Below are 24801 nucleotides of genomic sequence, written 5' to 3'. Positions count from 1 at the left end.
CTCGCAAAGAAGAGAACAGCTGTCAGTGTGCCGAAGAACCTTGATGTGTGGATCCAGAGTGGTGATTCCACCCAAACTCCAGGATAAAGTGCTAAAGGAGCTTCACGAGGGGCATCTGGGTGGACTGAAAATGAAGAACCTAGCCAGAGCGTTTGTGTGGTGGCCAGGTATCGATGGAGACATCGAAGAAATGACCAAGAGCTGTCTAGGATGCCAGAAGGTCCAAAACACCCCACCACAAGCCCCTCTACATCCATGGGAGTGGCCCTCATCTCCATGGCAAAGGGTACACATCGACTTTGCTGGTCCATTTATGGACTCAATGTTCTTAATCGCGGTTGATGCACACTCCAAGTGGCCGGAGGTAATAAAGATGTCCTCCACCACCACGGAAAAAACCATCACAGTATTAAGGACCATATTTGCCAGGAATGGGCTGCCTGAACAGATCTGTTCTGATAATGGACCGCAATTTGTGTCCGAAGAATTCAGGAAGTTCTTAAAAAACAATGGGGTTAAGCACTACACGTCCGCCCCATACCATCCCGCCACCAATGGATTAGCTGAAAGGTTTGTCCAGACCTTCAAGGAGGCCATAAAGGCCATGGGTAATGAAGACATAAATCTACAACATAAGGTAGATAACTTCTTGTTTGCATACAGGAATGCAACACATGTGGTTACAAACCAAACTCCCGCCATGATGTTTTTCAATAGAAGACTAAGATGCCGGCTGGATTTGATCAAGCCAAACATCAGAACGGACGTAGAGAACCGGCAATTTCAAGGCATGAATGAAAGGCCAACTAGAACCTTCCAGATAGGTCAACAAGTTTTGGCCCGGGACTACCGTACCGAGAAATGGCAGCCTGGAACTATTTGCACACGACTAGGACCGCTGATGTATACCGCGGACATTGGAGAAAGCATAATAAGGCGCCATGCTGACCAGATCATAGAGTCATCCGAAAAGGGACAACCTACACCACAACTCTATACGCCTAATGATGAAGCAGAGATACCCATAGTATCTACCTCCGATCCGGTGATACTGGAACCAGATGAACCCGACACTGGCATTCAAGCCGAATCGACCTTGCCAAAAGAACCTACTACACCACCGAAAACTACTACACCACCGAGGCGTTATCCGGACCGAGTCAGGAAGCCTCCAGAGAGACTGACTTATAATTGATTAACTGCAGCAAATGTGTAGATTATTGTTCTTGTAAACATGTTAATGAATGATTACTTAAAATGTTATGTACTGGTTGTCTAAAAGGGGAGGAATTGTGGTGTATGTACCTTTAAGAGCCCCTGTGTACTGTAATGCCGGTAGTGGCCACTCGGGCTATATAAGCCTGTATAGTGTCTTGTATCTTTTAGTTCACCTCCAGACTTTGTTCAGTAAACACCTGTGAAACCAACTCCTGCATTCCGTGTCTCCATTAACACACGGATACAACAGACACGACAAGCAGCAGTCCCGCCTCCAACTCACCTCCATTCACAAAATCCAGCCCTAACTCTCTTATAATGGTCTGGCTTATCCCCTTTCCTTTTGTTGCACACGGTTTAATATTTACCACCCTCCTGAGCTTTGACACAACTCCTGCCTCCAAAAATTTCTGAACAGTCATTGGGTAGGATTTTCATTGGGCCGTGGAGGCGGGATTGGGTTCGTGTGGGGGGTTATAATCCCGAAATCGGGGGGCACGAACCCATCCCACCCCCAACCCGCCTCCATGCCACTTTCAAAGGAGGCGGGTACCCGACCCGCACTGGGACCCGCCTCCCCAAGGCTGGAAGGGGATTAGTGCCAATTAACTGCCTATTAACAGGTAGCTAACAGGCAGTTTTTAGCCTAATCCCTACTTTCATTCTTGAAGTGTGGGATTCCCGACAGCTCCAAACCACGCCAAGATAGCGAGGTGGGCTGTCGGGCTGAAGGGCTTGGAGGGGTCGAGATGTCCGGTGTTCAGGTGAGTGATGGGTGCATAAGTGCAGAGGTAAGTGTGTTTGGTGTGTTTAAAGAAGTTTTACTTACCTTTACAGCCTTCCTTACTTCAGGTCTCGCAAGTCCCTCATCTCACCGGCACAGAAAGCAGAATGGCCGCGATCTGTCAAAAATTGCAGCATTCAGCATTCTGTTCCGGAGAGATCTCTAAATCATCCTGAGAGGAAGGAATTAACTTAGAGTACAGATTGTCAGTGTTTGACAGCTTCAAACAGCTGTCGAACGCTGTCTTGACAGATGAAATATCAATCTGTGACGTTACCTGTTGCCGGGTGGCCCTTAATTGGCCTGTTGAGCCCGCCCAACCCCGAAAGTTGTAGTCCCGCCTCCTACCCGCCTCCTCAATGAAAATCCAGCCCATTGCCTCCGTGATCTCCTCCCAAACCTTCTTCAGACTCCTGGATGATTGCCATTTGGGCCCAGTAACTTTTTCTACTTTCAGACCCATTAACCTCAGAGCTTCTCCACCTGTTCTGTTCTATTCAGGAAGGCAGGGTCTTAAGAATTCCTATACAGCTGTCATCGGTTCAACTTTGTGATTTGCCTAAGTGGTGGTTAGGTTTCTCTCTTCCTTCCCTTCATAACCCCAAGAGCTTTGTCAATGTGAAGTTCTCCATCTAATGGCTCAACTGAGGATAAGTATTTTGAACATCGGTTGAGACCGCAACTTGAATTTGAACGGTTACCCTTGAGCATTGGGCAGACCAAGCCACTTTAAAAACCGTACCACGTGCTGCAGAGCAGCGGGACATGGATTCAAACCTATAATTCCTTGTGGCCAGGTTTTTGATTTCAGTTGTAGGGGTGCCAAGTATGAAGCTTGTGGCTTCCTTTCAGATGGGAAGAGTGAGTCACTCCAGCTGGAAGAACATTGTGCTCACAGTAGAAAACAACACAATATGCTGGAACATGTTATTATCTATAAATTCCCCTCATAACTGGAATGGAAAACATAGTGAAGACTGTTCACCTAATATACAGGTAATGCCGCAATTATTAAAAGACACCAGCTCAACCCATGTGGGTTAAGGAAACAGTATAATTATTAAGATTGGAGTTTCCCAGACAGGTCAGTGGGTCGGTGTACTGCAATGATACATGCTACTGAGCAACAGAGGTCAGAATGGGCCCAGGATTGACCCCTGATCTATGTTATTAGTTAGTTAGTTGCAGTGAGGATTATTGTCCAGTGACTCCTATTGGGTGAGGGCAGATGCAGCTTCAAAAGCCTACCATCCGTACGAAGCTTTTATCTGAACGGCACATTTTGAATTGTCCCAAAAATTGTTATAATAAGTTAGGCATCAGATATTCCACAACTATTCATTTACTAAACCAACAATGGCGGGCAATGATAAGATGCTGCCACTGATGCTTCATCAAGAGTTTGTGGCTTTCAATGCAAGAAATCATGGTAACGTTTTAAACAGAGACATGGGGCTGGATTTTGATTGAGGAGGCATGTAGGAGGTGGGACTACAACTTTCGGGGTTGTAGTCCCGCCTCCATCGAGTTGTGGCCAACCCACACGATTTTCACTTGATTGACCTTGTTCAGCCCGGCCAATTAAAGGCCACCCGGCAACAGGTGACGTCACAGATTGACATTTCATCTGTCAAATGCTTTTGACAGATAAAATATCAGCGTTTGACAGCTGTTTGAAGCTGTCAAACACTGACAATCTGTACTCCAAGTTAATTCCTTCCTCTCAGGCTGATCCAGGACAGAAAGCTGAATGCTGCAACTTTGACAGCTCGTGGCCATTCTGCTTTCTGTGCCAGTGAGATGAGGGACTCCCGAGACCTGAAGGAAGGAAGGCTGTAAAGGTAAGTAAATGTAAGTAAAACTTCTTTAAACACTTTACACACACCAAACACACTTACCTCTGCACTCATGCACCCATCGCTCACCTGAACACTGGACATCTCGACCCCTCCAAGCCCTTCAGCCCGACGGCCCGCCTCGCTAACTTGGCATGGTTTGGAGCCGTCGGGAATCCCACATTTCAACAATAAAAATAGGGATAAGGCTAAAAACTGCCTGTTAACTATCTGTTAACAGGCAGTTAATTGGCACTAATCCCCTTCCCGCCGGCTCCCAGCGCGGGTCGGGTATCCGCCTCCTTTGAAACTGGCATGGAGGCAGGTTGGGGGTGGGATGGGTTCGTGCCCCCCGATTTCGAGATTTTAATGCCCCACACACCTCCAATCCCGCCTCCACGGCCCAATGAAAATCCTGCCCATGGGGTCGGTTTTAACCCGAAGCACCTGGCATAAAATGGGCGGGTGACAGTTAAAAGTGAGGTCACTTGCCCGCTTTGACCTCAACCCTTTCCCATCATCTCCGATATTAACTTGCCAGGTTCTGCAAGCTGATGAGACAGCCACCTAAAACGGAGTACGGGAGGAAGGGGGGGAGGGAGCCTCATGAATTTATGCAAATTGGAGTCCTATTATTTCACTAGGACCCCGATGCCATTTGAGCCGGGACCTGAGCCAGGAAGTGGTCATGGTTTTCCCGCCAGGCTGGAGCAGGCCAGCAGCTGGTGAGAAGGACGAAGAGGCCGTCCAGCTAAGTCAAAAAAACTGTCCTTTGTGGGGCCTGGATGAAAGTCGCGGCCTCCCCCCACTCCAGACTCGGCCACTTCCTTCCTACGGGACCCTCCCGAAACCGCCTCTTCTCCACTTACCTGGAATCCAGCAGATGGCCAAGGGCCACTGGATCTTCCACTGCCGACAGCCGCTCTGCGCCCTCTTCCCACCCATTTAAATGAGGCCCTGCGGTTAAAATCGGCGTGGCCTCCTGCTGCCTCTGACAGGCGGGAAGCTAAGTAGTCGGGCCCGTTTCCCGCTGGAAACCCGATCCGAGTTTTAAAAATCCACGCTGTTAAATAACTTTTATCATTTCATCTGTGCAGGATTCTCTATGATGAACAATCTTGGATAGCAGATGGATTTATTATAATCACAATGGGATAGAACATAAGACGTAGGAGCAGGAGTAGGTCATTTGGCCCCTCGAGCCTGCTCCGCCATTCAATAAGATCATGGCTGATCATCGACCTCAACTCCACTTCCCTGCCCGCTCCCCATAACCCTTGACTCCCTTATCGTTCAAAAATCTGTCTATCTCCGCTTTAAATATATTCAATAACTCTGTCTCCACAGCTCTCTGGGGAAGAGAATTCCAAAGATTCACAACCCTCTGAGAGAAGAAATTCCTCCTCATTTCTGATTTAAAAGGTTGCCCCCTTATTCTGAAATTATGCCCCCGAGTTCTAGATTCCCCCACGAGGAATACTTTAATGTGTTGTATCAGAGAAGTGGAGGTTTAAACCCCATTCTCTGAATCATCTTCCACTGGGGGGGGTGGCACAGAAATCGTAGCGTCGCCTCTTCAGTTCAACAAACAGGGAACTCTTAAGAAGTAGCCCTCTGCTCCTACACAATTCCACAATTGCTAATGAAGGGTAATGCAGCTTCTTAGGGCTCGATTTTGTCAATGGGGAGCTTTTGGAGGCGGGACTCCCTTCTTTTTGGGTTGTAGTCCTGCCTCCATCAACTTGTGGCCAACCCACGCTACTTTCCCTTGATTGACCTTGTTAAGCCCACCCAGCGGGCTCAGCAGGCCAATTAAGGGACACCTGGTTACTGGTGACATCAGTGATTGACATTTCTTCTGTCAAGAGCTTTTGACAGCTGAAAAATCAGCATTTGACAGCTCTGTGAAGCTGTCAAACGCTGACAATCTGTCTTCTAACTTGAGTCCTTCTACACAGACTCAGTTAGAGAGCTCTCCAGACCAGAAAGCAGAATGCTGCAGCTTTTGACAGTTCAGCGGCCATTCTGCTTTCTGTGCCGGTGAGCTGAGGGACTCCTGAGAACTGAAGGAAGGAAGCCTGCAGGAGAAAGTAAAAGGTAAGTAAAACTTATTAAAACACTTTACACTTACCTCACACACTTACCTCTGCACATATGCACCCATCACTCACCTGCACAACGGACATCTCGACCCCTCCAACCCCTGCAGACCGACGGTCCGCCTCGCTAACCTGGCGTGGTTTGGAGCCGTCAGGAAGCCCACACTTCAGGGCTAAAAATAGGGATTAGGCAAAAAACTGCCCGTTAACGACCAGTTAACAGGCAGTTAATTGGCACTAATCCCCTTCCCGCCTCGGGGAGGTGGCTCCCAGCACAGGTCGGGTACCCGCCTCCTGGGACATTGGCATGGAGGCGGGTTGAGGGCGGGATGGATTGCTGCCCCCCCCGATTCTGCAATTTTCCCACCACTCCCGCCTCCAAACCCGCCACCTCGGGGCTTGGAAAATCGAGCCCATAAACTCCAGCCCATGTTGTAAATCTACATCTTGCATCCTCCACGTGTTATCATACCAGAGGTAGAACTGGGCCATGGGCGGTATTGCCTAGGCCGCCTGTTATACGCCCAGCCCGCTATTCAGCTCCGTTGCCTTGAATAGAACGGGTGGCCCATGCGATACCACCCGAGACAAATTTCTACCCCCACCGCTTTATTAGTGGGTTTTTTTTTGAAGCAATCTCTCTGTTCCAAGTACCCATATCGGACACTTTCACAGCTTACCTCTTATCATATCTTTAAATTCCCGCAGCAGTATTTCTTGAGTGACCTCAGCTCCGGCGGGCCCGGGCGGTCCTGGTGGCCCCGGAGGTCCCGGCGGGCCAGAAAGGCTGGGCTTGGGAAAAGACAAGTAGAATCGTCATCGTACGGAAAATGTTTCTAATCAAGTCAAAAGTAAATGAGCGTTAGCAAAAGCAAAGTAACTGGGATCATTCTAGCCTAACTCGCCGGGCGGGAAACCCACAGAATCGGGTGGAAAGCCGGTTTTACACCCCGTCCAATAATACCCTCCAGTGTCTGCAATGGAGAGTAAAATCAGGCGGGTTGTAAAACAGGCGTTGCACCCGATCCAGCTTCTCGAAGGGCGAATTAGTTTAGAATTGTCCCCGGACCAATTCAAAATGATAATCACATTATATTCCTCTTCATATACTGCAATTTATATTAGGAAACTAGTAAGATGGGTGCATCTTTCAACATAACAATAAGTTCTCTTGATAAAAGCAGCATACAAGAGACTAAAAGATCCCGAATTTGATCCATGCTGGGTTAGCTCATCTCTCACAGCTACAGGTCTTAGCATTGGTCACTGCACCCCTGGGTTACGGAGGGGGGAAAGAAAGAAAATGGGCCAGGGTTCCCACTCCCAGTTACCTCCTGTTGAATGTGTGTACATGTGGACATGGGCAAGGCCAGGACTGGGTTACGCTGTGATACTGTGTCAGCAGTTACTGTCATAGCTCATACATGTTGGGGTGAATGGCGCCCATAGAGCCATATCCCAGTAGGGAGTCACTGTCTGGGGAGGAGAGGAGGGATGGAAGAAACTGATGTCAAGAAAAAAAAAAGCATTAAAAATACCAATACTTTCTTCCGGTTGGGCTTGCATTTCTTGTTTTTCTTGACATCTCGTTGCACAAATTTTATCCAGGATGAATGTGGATCCACCGGACGATGCTCTCGATTTTCCGGGAGCTAGGAATAAACAAACAAATTATTTCTCCAGGCACGTAGGGTAGCCTGTCTGCTGCTAGAGCCCTGTCTGCCATTTTATCAGCTGTTGCCAGACTAGAAAACTTTGCTGTTTGCCAAAAAAAACATTGTAAAGTAATCAAAACAGGAAACTACAAGCCGTTGATCCACACGTGCTAACGATGCCACTTAATCTTGCAAGATACTGTTCAGAGATGCATTGTATATACACAGTTTGCTACACTTTTATGATAGCAAAATACTGCGCATGCTGGAAATCCAAAATAACAACAGGAAACGCTGGAAAAACTCAGCAGGCCAGGCAACATCCGTGGAGAGAGAAACAGAGTTAACATTTCAGGTTGAAGACCCTTCGTTAAAACTGACAAAAAAAGCAGGAAATGAAACTGATTAAAAAGCAAGTTAGGGGGCTGGGAAATGGGGGAGGGGATGAAAGAACAAAAGGGAAGGTCTGGGAGGGGTGAGGAGACATTAAGAGATATTCAAGGCAAGACGAGATGGTAATAGGACAGGTAAAGAGACAAAGGGTGGCTCTAGATGAAGTGTGAAATGCGCTGGCAGAGTGAGAGACAGCTGCCGCGTGGGAGAGAGAGAGAAAAGGGAAAAGGCACAAACCAAAAGTGTGGATAAAAAATATATAAAAATATGATAGGGGCCGAGGTTATGATCTGAAATTGTTGAACCCATGAAGGCAACATTACTGAGGTATGATTCCACAGGCACCGGCAGCCTTTTGCTACCTTAACCAACTGGTCATTCTTAATGAATGAGCCTAAACCGCAAGAGTCAACAAGCTACTGACTACAAGATCATTGCTGTCCTCACCCAATGTCCACACAGATACGTTTTTCAGCACGGGTCACTGGATGGTGAACAGGACCAGCAGCTGTTCTCCCTGATCCAGGGGCTCAGGCCAATTCTAGTGCTCCTGACGCCACAACTCAGCACAGATTAATGACCTTCTTGGCCTTTCTAACTCTGCATCACAACATGCGATCCATTTACCCATTAAGCATCCATGGGGCCCCAGTATCAAGAAATATTATGGAATTTAAGGAAAGCTTCGCACCTTTTATTTCCCCATCTAAAGCACAAGGCACTCCTCTTTATTATTGTTCGTGTAAGTGTGTCTTGCAAGTCAAAACCTCCGTGGGGCAGATTTAAAGATTAATGCTAAGGACCTGGATTAGCGAATGGCTGGGAGCGAATCTGGGTCCCAGTTTTCATCCATTAAAACTCTTTGTTACGACAAATTAAATTTTTTGCCAGGAGCAAAATATGTAACATTTTACATGTTGTGGATTCTTTCACTAAAAGCCATGGGACAAATTTGAGTCGCGCCCCCTTTGGGGCGCTAACTTCGCCGGGGTACTACTTTTAGCGTCCCAAAAAAGTTAGCGCCTGTGCACCCAAAATTCACTGGCAGTGCCTCAAGAAGAAATGCCCCGCCTCCCTCTTGGGGCGCTGCGAGTGAATATCGCGGCGCTATGTGCAGCAGCGCCACGGTATTGCAGGCCTTCCTCCCCTAATTAAAAGGGAGGGGCCGAGCGAAGCGCGACCCGGCTGGGCCACTAGGGATCGGAGTGCCGGCAAAAGAGCCCGGCACTCGAGGAGCGCAGCTGGCACTCCGCGGGGGGGCTGCACAGGAGGCCGGGGACAGCAACGGGGGCAGGTGCTGGCAGGCGGCCAGCAACAAAAATGGTCGCCCGGCAGCTCCCCTTTAATTTGCATCGCCCCGGCTGCAGGTAGCGTCCGGCGGTAAGTCAGGGGGCGCTACCGAAGATCGCGGCCGGGGCACGAGCAGGGCGCTGCGCACGGCAATGACGTCATCCCCGGAGGCGCCGTGGGGTGCTAACGGATACCGTCGCCGCTAACCTCCTGCTGAATTTTGCAGGAGGTGTTAGCAGCACCGTGCCCGGTCACTAGTTGCTTTGCGCCCTCTTAGGGCGCGAATGGGAGGCGCAAATCAACCAAATTTTTCGGTTTTAAACTGCCATTTCTTTTATTTGGAAATACATTTTTTGCTGACTAGTCTAAATTCTGTGGTGCTGTATACAGGGAGTCAAGACCAAGTATAATCTTCAGGTGAAGTGGGGTTTGGGCGGGGGGCAAGAGATATCCAGGCATTAATATGTAAGATTTCTAATAAAATAGATATTCAATCCCATTTTAAAGTAGTACAATTTGTCCTTATTTTTATATAAAACTAAAGCATATTATTTATACTTAGACAACAAAGCCTATAGCAGTTTGGGACAGAGTTGGTTGGAGCTGAGGAGTATCATTGCAGCACAAGCTGAGTGCTACAGTGCCACCACTGGCAGGATGGTAACTACAGCATGACAAGTTTACATAGGTAGTTTCCTTAATGGGAATGTTGACACAGAAGTGTGACAAAAACACACTGTGGCAACAAGAAGTAAGGTTTTCTGGGCAGGAAGTGCACATAGACATAAGATTTTTAATATCTTCTAAAATGGATCAACCACCTGCCAAGCTAATGGCAGTTGTGGGTAAAAGAAAGAACTTGCATTTCTATAGCGCCTTTCACCACCTCAGGATGTCCCAAAGCGCTTTACAGCCAATGAAGTTCTTTGGAAGTGTGGTCACTGTTGTAATGTAGGGAAATGTGGCAGCCAATTTACGCACAGCAAGCTCCCACAAACAGCGATGACATAATGGTCAGATTATCTGTTTTAGTGATATTTGTTGAGGGATAAATATTGACCAGGACACCGGGAGAAACTCCCGTGCTCTTCTTTGAACAGTCCCGTGGGATCTTTTACACCCACTGAGGGGGTAAGTTAATGTCTCATCCCACAGTACCTCACTCCCTCAGTACAGCACGGAGGTGTCAGCTGAGATTATAACAATGGAGCTGAATTAAACCTACATCTCAATTTGTGAGTCAGATTTAAACAGGCTTAATTCTTGCCCTATTGTTGCTACTTTAGTTCAATTTGGTACACAATATTTCATCTCGACCTGGTAGCCTTAAACAACAAGTTTCCTTCAATCCTAAGGATGATTTCACTGTACGAGCAGCAAAGAGTGGAAACCCTTTTAAAACCAAATCTTCTTTTCAATGATGAGTTCCACTACATCACAAGTGAACAGCAAGTTGAGATCCGTAAGTTGATGGTGCAGCAGTATTTTATACAATCACAAAAATCTTGTGGCCCTGAGACTGTTTCATCATAGAGTCACAGAGGCACAGAAGGAGGCCATTCGGCCCATCGAGTCCGTGCCGGCTCTCTGCAGAGCAATCCAGTCAGTCCCATTCCCCCGCTCTATCCCCGTAGCCCTGCAAGTTTATTTCCCTCAATTGCCTATCCAGCCTCCCCTTGAAAACATTGAGTGTCTCTGCTTCCACCACTTCCGTTGGCAGCGAATCCCAGGTCCTCATCACTCGCTGCGTAAATTTTTTTTTCTCACATCCCCCCTGTATCTCTTGCCCAAAACCTTAAATCTGTGTCCCCTAGTCCTTGTACCATCAACTAGTGGGAACAGCCTTTCCCCGTCTAGTCTATCCAAATCCGTCATAATCTTGTACACCTCTATCAAATCACCCCTCAACCTTCTTTGCTCTAATTATATTCAATCTGATTATATTCTCGGCTGCCTGCAGTTTGAATCTGATGTGCAACTTGGCCGGCTAGATAGCAAACTTGAGAAAGACTGTTTGAACTGCAATGAACCCGTGTAAATATGCAGATAGGAATTTATCATTGAAAAATATTGGCATAGGAAAGGGTGAGGAAAAAAGTAACAAGAAGAAGTAAGCCTTTGTAGACAGGAAGTGTATGCAGCTACAAGACTTTTAGCAAGACATTGAGAAATGAGTCAAACTGTCCTTGTCGGGAAACGACCATCTTCTAAAAGTTATTTTCAAGTGCATGAGATTTTTTTTTTGCAGGGGCAATGAGTTAAAGAATATTGTTGCAAAATAATTTAACAAAATTGGAATGAAAACTGATTTTTTAAAAATCAGATACGCTGTGGAATCTAGCCCCAATATGGTAAAAGAAAATGTGACCAGAGCACGGGCTGAAAAGTCCAAATTCTGATTTATGCACAAAACCCAAGCCTGTTCTTTCTAGGAGCTTGAAGCTCCAGTCCACCAGCTGTGTTGTTGCCAGGCCGCCATGGGATGGAGGAGGGAGGAGGGCAGTGGGGGCGAGTGATGGCGCCTCATGCACCCGGTGAAGAGGAAAAACTCACTTGGGTCGTCTCACCCTGTAACAAGGGTGCCACCTGTTGGCTGACCATGGATTGGCACTGGCGTCGGAAGTCATGAAGAAGTCTTCCACCCTCCGGGCTGGAGGAGGGGGTCTGGAGGGAAGAACCCTTGAGATGGAAAGAGGGAGAAAATAAATAAAAAAAGGAATAAATTGAAAAAAAAAGAAAAAAAATTCAATTGCCATGTATAAAGGGGCGATTTCACTTTCAGAACCAACATTCATTTCATATACATTCGAAACTCCTCAAAAAAAAAGGACCACCATTCCAGTCCAATAAAAGACCTCATTTTAGGGCGGAACATTAAGGACCCTGAAAACCTGCATGCAAGTTGGCATGACGACACATTATTTGGGACGGACAAAGGGTGCGAGGGTTCAGAAAAAAATGGGGCCCATAATCCGCTGGGTCTGTGCTCTGCGTTGGTGTTACTGCCGGCAGTGGGGGTGGTGCTTCTTGTACCCACCCCCCTTCAGTCCCGACGTCACTGAAAGAGTCAGGACTACATCGGTTGCCAGAATTCCCGCCAGTTCCACAGGCCAGTGTGAAGCAGGTGTAAATAATATTCCAGGAGCTCGTCCTAGTGGAAGTGGCGCCAACGGTATTTTGAAAGGCTTAGGCTATAAATTGCCAAACAAATTTACTAAAAACAGTACATGTGTAAGATGAACAGATGTAATGACACATTGTAGATTTACAGTAGTTACTGACTTAATTACCCTTCGTTGGAATGGAGTTAAAAAATAAAGTCCCAGCTGCTGTGATAAGCTGCAATGTAAACTGCTCTGGATTTAAGGGCTTTGAATATTAGCTTTTAAATGGCACTTTGTTGCTTACTGTCCATGGACCGTCACTGGCCTACTGGCCTCTCGCTGATGGCTTCAGACAACTTGAACAAGACAGGCTTAGAAATACTTTTGAAAATTACTGGTAAGTTGCAGATGGTGAAAAATGCAGTGAGGGCAAGGTGGCTAGGAATGGGAAGTGTGCTTATTACAGTGCACGGTTACAAAGTATGACTGCTGCCTGTAACCTAGGCTGCCCTGGAAAGGACAGGGATCTTCTTCCGGCATTGAGTAGCAATGTGAGGCTGCTGGATTTGGAACTCACTGCCAAGGCCACATCCTCCCACTGGGCCTGGGTCTCCTTTATGGGCTTCCTTACCTCCTGGCCAAAAAGCTGGGTCCTCCTTTGCCAGCTCTCAAACTGAAGGGTGAGTATATTTGGGACTCAGTGCCCTGCAGAACCACCGGTTGCAGATACTGCAGTGAGTCAATTAGTTTGAGCCACAAAATGGAGGGAGGGAGGAAGGAAGGAAGGAAGGAAGGAGGGAAGGAAGGAAAGAAGGAAAGAAAGAAACTAACTAATATGGCACAGACTCGATGGGCTGAATGGCCTCCTTCTATGTTGTAGTATTCTATGATTCTATAATACCATGATACATTGGAGACAAATTGCTTCATTTTGTCACACTGACTACGCCAAGACAATGGCCCGTATTTCCCGATTGCAGGCCTTCCGCAAGCGGAGGCCTGCGATCTGGAAAAATCTGCGCCCTTACCTGAGGGCTCCCGGGACGCACACACTTCCGCTCCTGGGCTCTCCAAACTTGAAGCGTGCAGGGCTCACATATCCCAGGGGCGTATGTAGTTCGCAGCGTCCCTGGGATCACGTGGGGAGCCAATCACAGAAGGGAATCTCCCTTCATACATTTTACATAGAAACATAGAAGATAGGGGCAGGAGTAGGCCATTCGGCCCCTCGAGCCTGCTCCGCCATTCAATGCGATCATGGCTGATCATCCAAGTTCAGTACCCTGTCCCTGCTTTCTCCTCATATCCCTTGATCCCTTTAGCCTTAAGAAATATATCCAACTCCTTCTTGAATATATTTAATGTATTGGCCTCTACTGCCTTCTGTGGTAGAGAATTCCACAGGTTCACCACTCTCTGGGTGAAGAAATTCCTCCTCATTTCTGTCCTAAATGGCCTACCCCTTATCCTTAGACTGTGACCCCTGGTTCTGGACTCCCCGACCATCGGGAACATCCTTCCTGCATCTAGTCTGTCCAGTCCTGTCAGAATTTTATAAGTTTCAATGAGATCCCCTCTCATTCTTCTAAACTCCAGCGAGTACAAGCCCAATCGACCCAATCTCTCCTCATACGTCATTCCTGCCATCCCAGGTATTAGCCTGGTGAATCTTCGCTGAACTCCTTCCATGGCAAGAACATCCTTCCTCAGATAAGGCGACCAAAACTGCACACAATACTCAAGATGTGGTCTCACCAAGGCCCTGTATAGCTGCAGCAAGACATCCTTGTTCCTGTACTCAAACCCTCTCGCTACGAAGGCCAACATACCATTTGCCTTAACCGTCTGCTGCACCTGCATGCTTACCTTCAGTGACTGGTGCACAAGGACACCCAGGTCTCATTGCACCACTTCCCCTTCTCCCAATCTATTGCCATTCAGATAATAATCTGCCTTCCTGTTTTTGCCACCAAAGTGGATAACCTCACATTTATCCACGTTATATTGCATCTGCCATGCTTTTGCCCAATCACCCAACCTGTCCAAATCATCCTGGAGTTTCTCGGCATCCTCCTCACAGCACACACGCCCACCCAGCTTTGTGTCGTCTGCAAATTTGGAGATTTTACATCTAGTTCCCTTGTCTAGATCATTAATATATATTGTGAATAGCTGGGGCCCAAGGACCGATCCCTGCAGTACCCCACTAGTCACTGCCTGCCACTCGGAAAAAGACCCATTTATTCCAACTCTTTGCTTTCTGTCTGCCAACCAGTTCTCTATCCAAGTCAATACCTTGCCCCCAATCCCATGTGCCTTAACTTTACACGCTAATCTCTTATGCGGGACCTTATCGAAAGCCTTCTGAAAGTCCAAATACACCACATCCACTGGTTCTCCCTTATCTATTTTACCAGTTACATCCTCAAAAAATTCCAGTAGATTAGTCAAGCACGATTTACCTTTTGTAAATCCATGTTGACTTTGTCCGATCCTGTCACTGTTTTCCAAGTGCTCTGCTATTACATCTTTTATAATGGACTCTAGCATTTTCCTCACTACCAATGTCAGGCTTACTGGTCTGTAATTCCCCGTTTTCTCTCTACCACCTTTTTTTGAATAGTGGGGTAACATTAGCTAACCTCCAATCCATGGGTACTGTTCCAGATTTCATCGAATGTTGGATGATGATCAGCAATGCATCTACTATTTCTAGGGCCACTTCCTTAAGTACCCTAGGATGTAGATTATCAGGCCCTGGGGATTTATCGGCCTTCAATCCCATCAATTTCCCTAACACCATTTCCCTACAAATACTGATTTCTTTCAGTTCCTCCCTTTCATCAGACCCTATGTTCCCCGACATCTCTGGGAGGTTATTTGTGTCCTCCTTTGTGAAGACAGAACCAAAATATGTATTTAATTGGTCTGCCATTTCTTTGTTCCCCATTATAAATTCCCCTGATTCTGACTGCAAGGGACCTTCGCTTGACCTCACCAATCTTTTTCTCTTCACATATCTATAAAAGCTTTTACAGTCAGTTTTTATGTTCCCTGCAAGCTTACTCTCATATTCTATTTTCCCTTTCTTAATTAACCCCTTTTTCCTCCTTTGTTGAATCCTAAACTGCTCCCAATCCTCAGGTTTACTGCTTTTTCTGGCCAATTTATATGTCCTCTCCTTGGATCTTATGCTATCCCTAATTTCCCTTGTTAGCCACGGCTGAGTCACCTTTTTTGTTTTATTTTTATGCCAAACTGGGATGAACAAATTCTGTAGTTCATCCATGCGGTCTTTGAATGTTTGCCATTGCCTATCCACCGTCAACCCTTTTGAGTGACATTCCCCAATCAATCCTACCCAACTCGCGCCTCAGACCATCGTAGTTTCCTTTATTTAAATTTAGGACCCTAGACAGGAAGACCTGTCAAATATATGAATGGAGATCATCCCAAAAACATAGTAAAACTTTAAATATTTTTTTTAAATCACATTTTTAAAATGACAATAAATTAAGTATTTTAAACAAAAAAATTAATTTTTTGAAAAAATAATTGAAGTTTTTTACAGGCTAAAAATAAACTTACCTTTTTTTAAAGTATTTTTAAATGACAAATCAGTGAAAAAATTTTTTTTTTACTTTTTTGAATTCTTATTCAGGTAAAAGCAAGTCTTACACCTGCTTTTACCAGGCATAAGGATTGTAAGTGTTTTCTGTGGGCGGAGGGTCTCCAAAAAGCGGAACTCTCCACCCGCAGAGGCCCTGCTCCGGGGCAGCCAGAGGATCTGTCAACAGGATTCTTGACAGATCGGAAATGCCGGTTTTCAGCGTGTACACACCCGTAGGGATCGGAATATCCGGGCCAATAAACAGATGGCAGATTTACGCTGCTGAGGGTTCTGCATTTAATTATCAGACAGGTCGTCCGATTAGTGTGTCGAAAATTGGGGATCAACGTGAAAGAAAACTTGTCTTGGGTTAGTCAGAAAGATAAAACCTAAATAGTGTTACTTGCGACTAACTTTGATGTGTTTGATATCGGCTCTCCAGCCCTAATATATGTTTTCAATGGAAGGCCAGTTTCATTCATGAATATCTGAATTTTAAGACCTTGGAACAATAACAACAGCAACAACTCATTTATATAGCACCTTTAACATAATAAAATGTCCCAAGGTGCTTCAAAGGAGCGTTATCAAAAAAAAAAATTGACACCGAGCCATATAAAGAGATGTTAGGGCAGATGAGCAATAGCTTGGTCAAAGAGGTAGGTTTTAAGGAGCGTCTTAAAGGAGGAAAGAGAACTGGAGAGGCGGAGGGACTTAGGGAGGGAATTCCAGAGCTTAGTAAAGTTCTGAACACTTATTCCCAATACATTATTCACAATCTGGCTATATGTATTTTGTATTAATTTACAGATTATACAATATTATTCCTATTAACAATTTGCTTTACTAAGTTGTTACATTTGTACAAACTGAATGAAGGACTAGTAATAAAAAAGCAAACTGGAAGGAATATTCAACAGAAGCAAAAGTCTGTTCCTGCCGGTGTTTTTATATATTCCCTGTACAGTTGACCCCCCTCCAATTATACTGTCATAAGTATGGAACTAAATGATCACAATCCACAAGACAGCTAACATCATCCTCCACACACACACACACTCTTATTTATGAACTCAGACAGTATGTGGGCCATTAGCATTGCGATGATTGTTGTCTCACAGCTGAATAGAAAACACATGCCATGTGAACATTTTACATAATCCCCTTTATTACAGTACTTCAATGTAAGCAATCCATGTTACACTGTAAGCAGGAAAACAGCATGGCTTGACACTCACAGCACATGTTCCTTCCTGTACAGAGAAGGTGCAACATACATTCCAATCACATTGGCATTGTGGTTTAGAGTCTGTCACCACACAAACAGAATTATCGTGCCTGAGGCAGTCTGCACACTGTTTAAAGATTTATTACATTATTATTTGGTGTATTAACATATGAAAATTTTATTCCGTGGGACTAGAATTAAATAAGCTGCTAATAAATTGCATCATTGGCAGATATCTACATTGAAATTCTGTACATGATAGAAACATAGAAAAATAGGAGCAGGAGTCGGCCATTCGGCCCTTCGAGCCTGCTCCGCCATTCTATATGGTCATGGCTGATCCTCTATCTCAATACCATATTCCCACTCTCTCCCCATACCCCTTGATGCCTTTTGTGTCTAGAAATCTATCTATCTCCTTCTTAAATATATTCAGTGACTTGGCCTCCACAGCTTTCTGTGGTAGAGAATTACACAGGTTCACCACCCTCTGGGTGAAGAAATTTCGCCTCATCTCAGCCCTAAATGTCCTACCCGGTATCCTGAGACTGTGACCCCTCGTTCTAGACCCCCCCCAGCCAGGGGAAACATCCTCCCTGCATCCAGTCTGTCTAGCCCTGTCAGAATTTTATACATTTCAAATAATGATGTGCCAACGAGGCATCATTCTGTAGAGAAATTAAGCATATAAACACATAGCATGGGAACAGTGAATGAGAAAAAATATACCATTTGTGACCTGACTTCTCCTTTTAGTGTTGTTTTTCAAAGTAATAAATACTGTTCGATAAAATAATTTGACTGGCGCTCATTTTTATGAGTGTGGTGGCAAGTCAAGTTGCCCATTGGCTTATGCTTTGAATAAGCAGTAGAGCGGTTGGATTATTTTATCGATCAAATCCATAATTGGTTAAACTGTAATCTATGTGAAGATATTAACAGGGAGTTCTGCCAATTTTACCTGAACCTCTACAAGGCTGGGACAATGACCTCTCCTGAAATCGATGTGCGAGTATCTCAATGGTCTGCCACAATCCAGCCTGGATCTCACACACAGAGCACCGCCCTGGATAAACCCAGAATCGTAGGTAAGATCCTCAAAGTGGTATGATCTGTTTTGGACGTGCAAGGCATCAGGCTAACCTTTACCAGACACTAGTCTTTTCTTTTGCTAAGTGTTTTATACCTGAGACCATCTCACTTATTCTTAGAAAGGGGAAAAGATCTTTTGAGATCATGCTCCAACAGGCTATTAACCTTTTAAATTGTGATAAAAAGGATCTTTTCCAAGATCTTACCTCCCTGTTTGAAGGATTTGACTTTCAAATTAACCCATATCTTGATCAGATGAAGTTCACTGGTTGAATGACTTTGAATGATAATATATATTACACCCATTCATTTTGCCAAATTCAGTGTGGTTCTCTTTCAAATGGCTTTTGATAAAAGTTGAGCAGCCTTTTCTTAACGTGATATTGGAAACCAGTTCCATGTTCTATCTACGTTCTACCCACAGCCTCTTCTACAATCACTAATGGAGTGGCTTCTTCTTCATTCGAACTGTTCTAAGTATCCTTTCCCCATTGCTTTTCATCTTGGCTATAGAGCTTTTATCCCCACTTGTCCATTTGAATCTAGATATCAGAGGAATTGTAGTTGCAAGGATCTTTCTTAACTGTTTTTACCACTTTTAAAGATCGGTGTATCTGAGCCCCTCAGTCTCTCTGGTCCACTTCAAGTTTTACCATATAGTGTATTAGTCCTCTCCTTATACTTCCTCCAAAAATGTATCACCTCACATTTCTCCACATTAAATTTTATCTGGTATTTATTTGCCCAATCTACTAGCTTGCTTATGTCCTGGAGTCAATTGCAGTCCTCTTCACAGTGAGCCATGTATCAGCAAATTTTGACATTTTACCCCGTGCCCAAATCTAAATATATATACACACAAACACACACACAAATGGTTCCAACACAGCGGGTACGGCACATTGTGATGAGGGTTGTGAAAGATTGAAGGGGACGGCAATTGAAGAGGAAGTGGATGCTGCTATTAGCATAAAGTGAAGCACTTAAAACATTTTATGTGTCAGCACTTTAGGATGGTGTAAAAGATTGGCTGGAAGCATTCACAAGCATCTTCAGCCAGAAGCGCCAAGTGGATGATCCTTCTCGGCCTCCTCCCGAGGTCCCCATCCTTCACAGATACTAGTCTTCAGACAATTCAATTCACTCTGCATGATATCAAGAATTGGCTGAGTGCACTGGGCACAGCAAAGGCTACGGGTCCCGACAATATGCCGGCTGCAGTGCTGAAACCTGTGCTCCAGAACTAGCCGTGCCTCTAACCAAGTTGTTCCAGTACAGCCACAAAACTGGTATCTGCTGACAATGCGGAAAATTGGCCAGGTATTTCCGGTCCACAAAAAGCAAGACAAATCCAACCCAGCCAATTACTGCCCCATCAGTCTACTCTCAATCATCAGCAAAGTGATGGAAGGTGTCGTCGACAGTGCTATCAAGCGGCACTTACTCACCAATAACCTGCTCACTGATGCTCAGTTTGAGTTCCGCCAGGACCACTCGGCTCCAGACCTCATTACAATCTTAGTCCAAATATAGACAAAAGAGCTGAACTCCAGAGATTAGGTGAGTGTGGTTGCCCTTGACATCAAGGCAGCATTTGACCAAGTGTGGTACTAAAGAGCCTTCGTAAAACTGAAGTCAATGCGGATCAGGGGTAAAACTATCCAGTGACTGGAGTTATGCTTGGCACAAAGGAAAATGGTTGTGGTTGTTTGAGGCCAGTCATCTTATCCCCAGGATATTGCTGCAGGAATTCCTCAGGGCAGCGCGTAGGCCCAACTATCTTCAGCTGCTTCATCAATGACTTTCACAAATCCTTAAAGGGCAAATTGATGAGGTGGTCAAAAAAGCATATGGTTTACTTGGGCTTATAAATAGAGGATTAGAATATAAAAGCAAAGAGATCATGCTCGAAATGTATAAATCACTGGTTAGGCCTCAGCTGGAGTATTGTGGACAATTCTGGGCAGCACACTTTAGGAAAGATGTAAAGGCCTTAGAAAGGGGACAGAGGAGGTTTACCAGGATGTTACCAGGGATGAGGGGCTTCAGTTATGAGGAGAAGTTGGAAAAGTTAGGACTGTGCTCCTTGGAACAGAGAAGGTTAAGAGGTGACCTAAATAGAGGTTTTCAAGATGATGAGAGGTTTTGATAGATTAGAGAGAGAAAAATTATTCCCTCTGGTGAGTGGGTCAGTAACCAGAGGTCAGAGATTTAAAATCATTGACAAAAGATCGAGACGGGAGATGAGGAGAATTCTTTTCACTCAGAGAGTTGTCGGGATCTGGAACGCTCGGCCTGAAGAGGTGGTGGAAGCTGATTCCATGAATAATTTTAAAAGGGAGTTGGACGGGTTCTCGAGGATGAGCAACTCACAGGGTTACGGACACAAAGCGGGGGAGTGGGACTGAGCACGACGGCTCTTTCAAAGAGCCAGCACAGGCACGACGGGCCGAATGGCCTCCTTCTGTGCTGTAAGTTTCTCTGATTCTATAACCTTCCCTCCGTCATAAGGCCAGAAGTGGGGCTATTCGCTGATGATTGCACAGTGTTCAGCTCCATTTGCAATTCAGATAATGAAGCAGTTCATGCCCCGCATACAGTAACACCAAGACAACATTCAGGGTGGGCTGATAAGTGGCAAGTAACATTTGCGGCACACAAGTGCCAGGCAATGGCCACCTCCAACAAGAGAGAGTCTAATCACCTCCCCTTGACATTTAATGGCATTACCATCGCTAAATCCCACACCATCATCATCCTGGGGGGTCACCGCTGACCAGAAACTCAGCTGAACCAGCCACATAAAAACCACGGCTACTGGAGCAGGTCAGAGGCTGGGTATTCTGCAGCGAGTGGCTCACTTGCTGACTCCCCAAATTCTCTGCATCACCTACAAGGCACAAGTCAGGAGTGTGATGGAATGCCCTCCACTTGCCTGGATGAGTGCAGCTCCAACAACACTCAAGAAGCTCAACACCATCCAGGACAAAGCAGCCCGCTTGATTGAGACCCCATCCACCACCTTAAACATTCACTCCATCTATCACTGGCACACCGTGGCTGCAGTGTGTACCATCTACAGGATGCCCTGCAGCAACTCGCCAAAGCTTCTTCAACAGCATCTCCCAAACCCGCGGCCTCCACCACCTAGTGCATGGGAACACCACCGCCTCCAAGTCACACACCATCCCACTGGACATATATCGCCGTTATTCATGATCGCTGAATCAAGAAGCAGATCAAGAAAAAGTTCCACCCACCACCTTCTCAAGAGCAATTAGGAATGGGCAATAAATGCCGACTTTGCCAGCGATGCCCACATCCCAAGAATAAATTTTAAAATGATAGTGTGCTGTCTGTGGCTAGTGTCAACAAACTGAACACTGATGAAATTTGGACTCCTTTTGGAAATTTTATAAACAGCTAAATAGCAGCAGATCCAGGAGAGTTGGGACTAAAAATTGAGTAGTGCCCCAATTGAGGCGTTAACTTCGCCGGGGCGCTAAAAGTAGCGCCCCGGAAAAATTAGCGCCCCCGCACCGGAAATTGAGTGGTTGCGCCCCAAGAGGGGCGATGCGGTATTGCAGGCCTTCCTCCCCTCCTTAAAGGGGAGGGGCCTTGTGCAGCGCGACCTGGGGCCCAGCTGGGCCCCCGGGGATCGGGAGTGCCGGCAAAAGAGCCCGGCACCCAAGAGAAGTGCCGGGCTCTTGGAGCGCAGCCGGCACTCCGCGGGGGGGGGGGGGGGGGGGGGAGGGGGTTCAGGAGTTCTGGGACGGGAGCACAGGCAGGTGCTGGCAGGCAGCCAGCAACAAAAATGGCCGCCCCGCACCTCGCCTTTAAATTGCGCCTCCCCGGCCGCAGAAAGGCCCCCCTGACTCCGTCGGACATAGCGTCCAGCGGTAAATCAGGGGGCGCTCCCGAAGATCGTGGCCGGGGCGTGAGCGGGGCGCTGCGCACACCAATGACGTCATCGCCAGCGGCGCAGCGCCGCAGGGCGCTACCGGTTAGCGCCACCACTAACCTCCCGCTGAATTTTGCGGGAGGCGTGGGCAGTGCCACGCCCGGGCGCTAGTTGGTTTGCGCCCCACTTAGCGCCCTCTTAAGGCGCTAACGGGAGGCGCTACCAACTGAATATTTCCCCCTTGATACTCAAACGTTTAAAGAGGTCCTTTCCTGCATTTACGTCGTGACACAATCTCATTTTACAAGTAACTCCCTATTTCTCGCACTCTGCTTGGAGCAATCCCTCCCAGCACCTTGGATGCTCTACTCTGGCATTTTCTCCTTCGAGCAGGTTTAATATCCTCCTTTTTCTCCTTCCCTCTGCAATTACTTACCCTGTCAGATTGATGAACTGTATTTCCCTGCTGGATGTGGCAACAGACAGTCGCCACTGAGTGGCTTCCCAGTGAGGCTCTGTCTAAGGGTGATTCCTTGATCTGGTGATGCCGGTGCTTGCAGTGAGCCGACCTTGGGAATTTCAATCCATTAGTTTCAATGGATGGAAAATCATCGGCTGTATGCCCAGAATTTCCTGAGATGCGCTCCCTAAGAACACCATTCTCCACTTGGAGTGCTGGATCACAGAACCACACTTTAGAATTCCCTACCTTACTGAATTACTTTACATTGCTTGTGTGTCTGATGCATCCACTTTTATCATAGGTTTGCTTCATAATATACTTGTGTAGTCAATATGCTGAGATGCTGCTTAGGTTCTGTATTTCAATTTAGTTTTTGTTATCCCTGTTCATCTGTTGACATTTGTACTTCCTAATTGTTTGGTTCTAAAGCAATGTATCAGATTAGGGAATGCACATCTCCTGAACTGGTCCATCCCTTCTTCAGATGGAAGTGCCCCATGTCAGTCTAAATGTGTAATGTATGGCCTCTGGTACACTTGGGGACAAACCAGGCAGTCTAGGGCCTCTTCCTGGGCGTGTACAACTCCCATGACCTTATTAGAAGAGCATAGACAGACAGCTACAGGATATAAGTCCCCTAAATCACTCTTACCAAAGCCAAACCCAGGACAACATCAAAGCCAACATAGTCACCAATGGCATAGGCAAGACTGTCACAACCTCCAGCCCACCTGAACCCCAGAGGACACACTCAATCTGACTTGACTATCAAGCTTGCATGAATCTCATCAGAAATAACTGTGCCAAAAAAGTAAAGTTCCATACATCCTCCTATAAACCTCATGAAAATTTCATACTGTGCTCACAAATGATGGATGAGAACCTTCTGAAACATGTATTAATATAACTTTTCCCTCTTTTTAAAATAATGTAACTTTGCCTCCTTTTAATTAAAAAACTGATATGCTTATGCAAAAAAATTTTTACTTTAAAGGTCCAGACTTCAAGGGAATACAGAGAGATTTGATAAAAGGTTAAGAGTGGCAAGAATTGTGATCCTAGATACTTTCTCCCGACCAAAACAAACGACTTATTTCACAACCAATTCTATACTTCCTAGAAAATATAAACTTGTACTGACACACTCATCTCGTACTGACACACCCACTCCGTACTGTAACACTCATCTCGTACTGACACACCCACTCCGTACTGTAACACTCATCTCGTACTGACACACCCACTCCGTACTGTAACACTCATCTCGTACTGACACACCCACTCCATACTGACACACTCATCTTGTACTGACACACCCACTCCATACTGTAACACTCATCTCGTACTGACACACCCACTCCGTCCTGACACACTCATCTCGTACTAACACACCCACTCTGTACTGACACACTCATCTCGTACTGACACACCCACTCCGTACTGACACTCATCTCGTACTGACACACCCACTCCGTACTGACACTCATCTCGTACTGACACACCCACTCCGTACTGACACACTCATCTCATACTGACACACCCACTCCATACTGTAACACTCATCTCGTACTGACACACCCACTCCGTCCTGACACACTCATCTCGTACTAACACACCCACTCTGTACTGACACACTCATCTCGTACTGACACACCCACTCCGTACTGACACTCATCTCGTACTGACACACCCACTCCGTACTGACACTCATCTCGTACAGACACACCCACCCCATACTGACACTCATCTCGTACTGACACACCCACTCCGTACTGACACACTCATCTTGTACTGACACACCCACTCCATCCTGACACTCATCTTGAACTGACACACCCACTCCATCCTGACACACTCATCTTGAACTGACACGCCCACTCCGTACTGTAACACTCATCTCGTACTGACACACCCACTCCGTCCTGACACACTCATCTCGTACTAACACACCCACTCTGTACTGACACAGTCATCTCACACTGCCACACCCACCCCGTACTGACACTCATCTCACACTGACACCCACCCCATACTGACACACCCATTTCGTAATGACACACTCAGTTCGTACTGACACACCCATCCTGTACTGACACACTCACCTTGTACTGACACACTCAGCTCGTACT

At 46.2% G+C, this 24801-nt stretch overlaps 1 protein-coding gene across 6 annotated transcripts in view; it reads right to left on the bottom strand.

The window, feature by feature from the left end:
- Window positions 1-24801, bottom strand: part of c1qtnf12 (C1q and TNF related 12) — a 106611-nt gene that overhangs the window by 67856 nt on the left and 13954 nt on the right. For 4 of the 6 annotated variants that reach the window (XR_015073526.1, XR_015073525.1, XM_085967095.1 and 1 more), the window contains exons 2-4: window positions 11828-11953; window positions 7475-7588; window positions 6617-6728 (exon numbers count right to left, since the gene is read on the bottom strand). Coding sequence is in view for 4 of the 6 variants with exons in the window: in XM_085967095.1 (XP_085823221.1) it covers window positions 6617-6728; window positions 7475-7588; window positions 11828-11953 (352 nt within the window). In the remaining 2 variants the exon portion in view is untranslated. The remainder of the gene's footprint in view (window positions 1-6616; window positions 6729-7474; window positions 7589-11827; window positions 11954-24801) is intronic. The other 2 variants (XM_085967096.1, XM_085967098.1) reach the window with 2 other exon arrangements.

This window comes from Somniosus microcephalus, chromosome 25 (assembly GCF_052327205.1).
Source record: "Somniosus microcephalus isolate GS21.2 chromosome 25, FLI_Smic_1.0, whole genome shotgun sequence".
NCBI classification, from domain to species: domain Eukaryota; kingdom Metazoa; phylum Chordata; class Chondrichthyes; order Squaliformes; family Somniosidae; genus Somniosus; species Somniosus microcephalus.
This window is presented reverse-complemented; position numbering and strand designations above follow the sequence as displayed.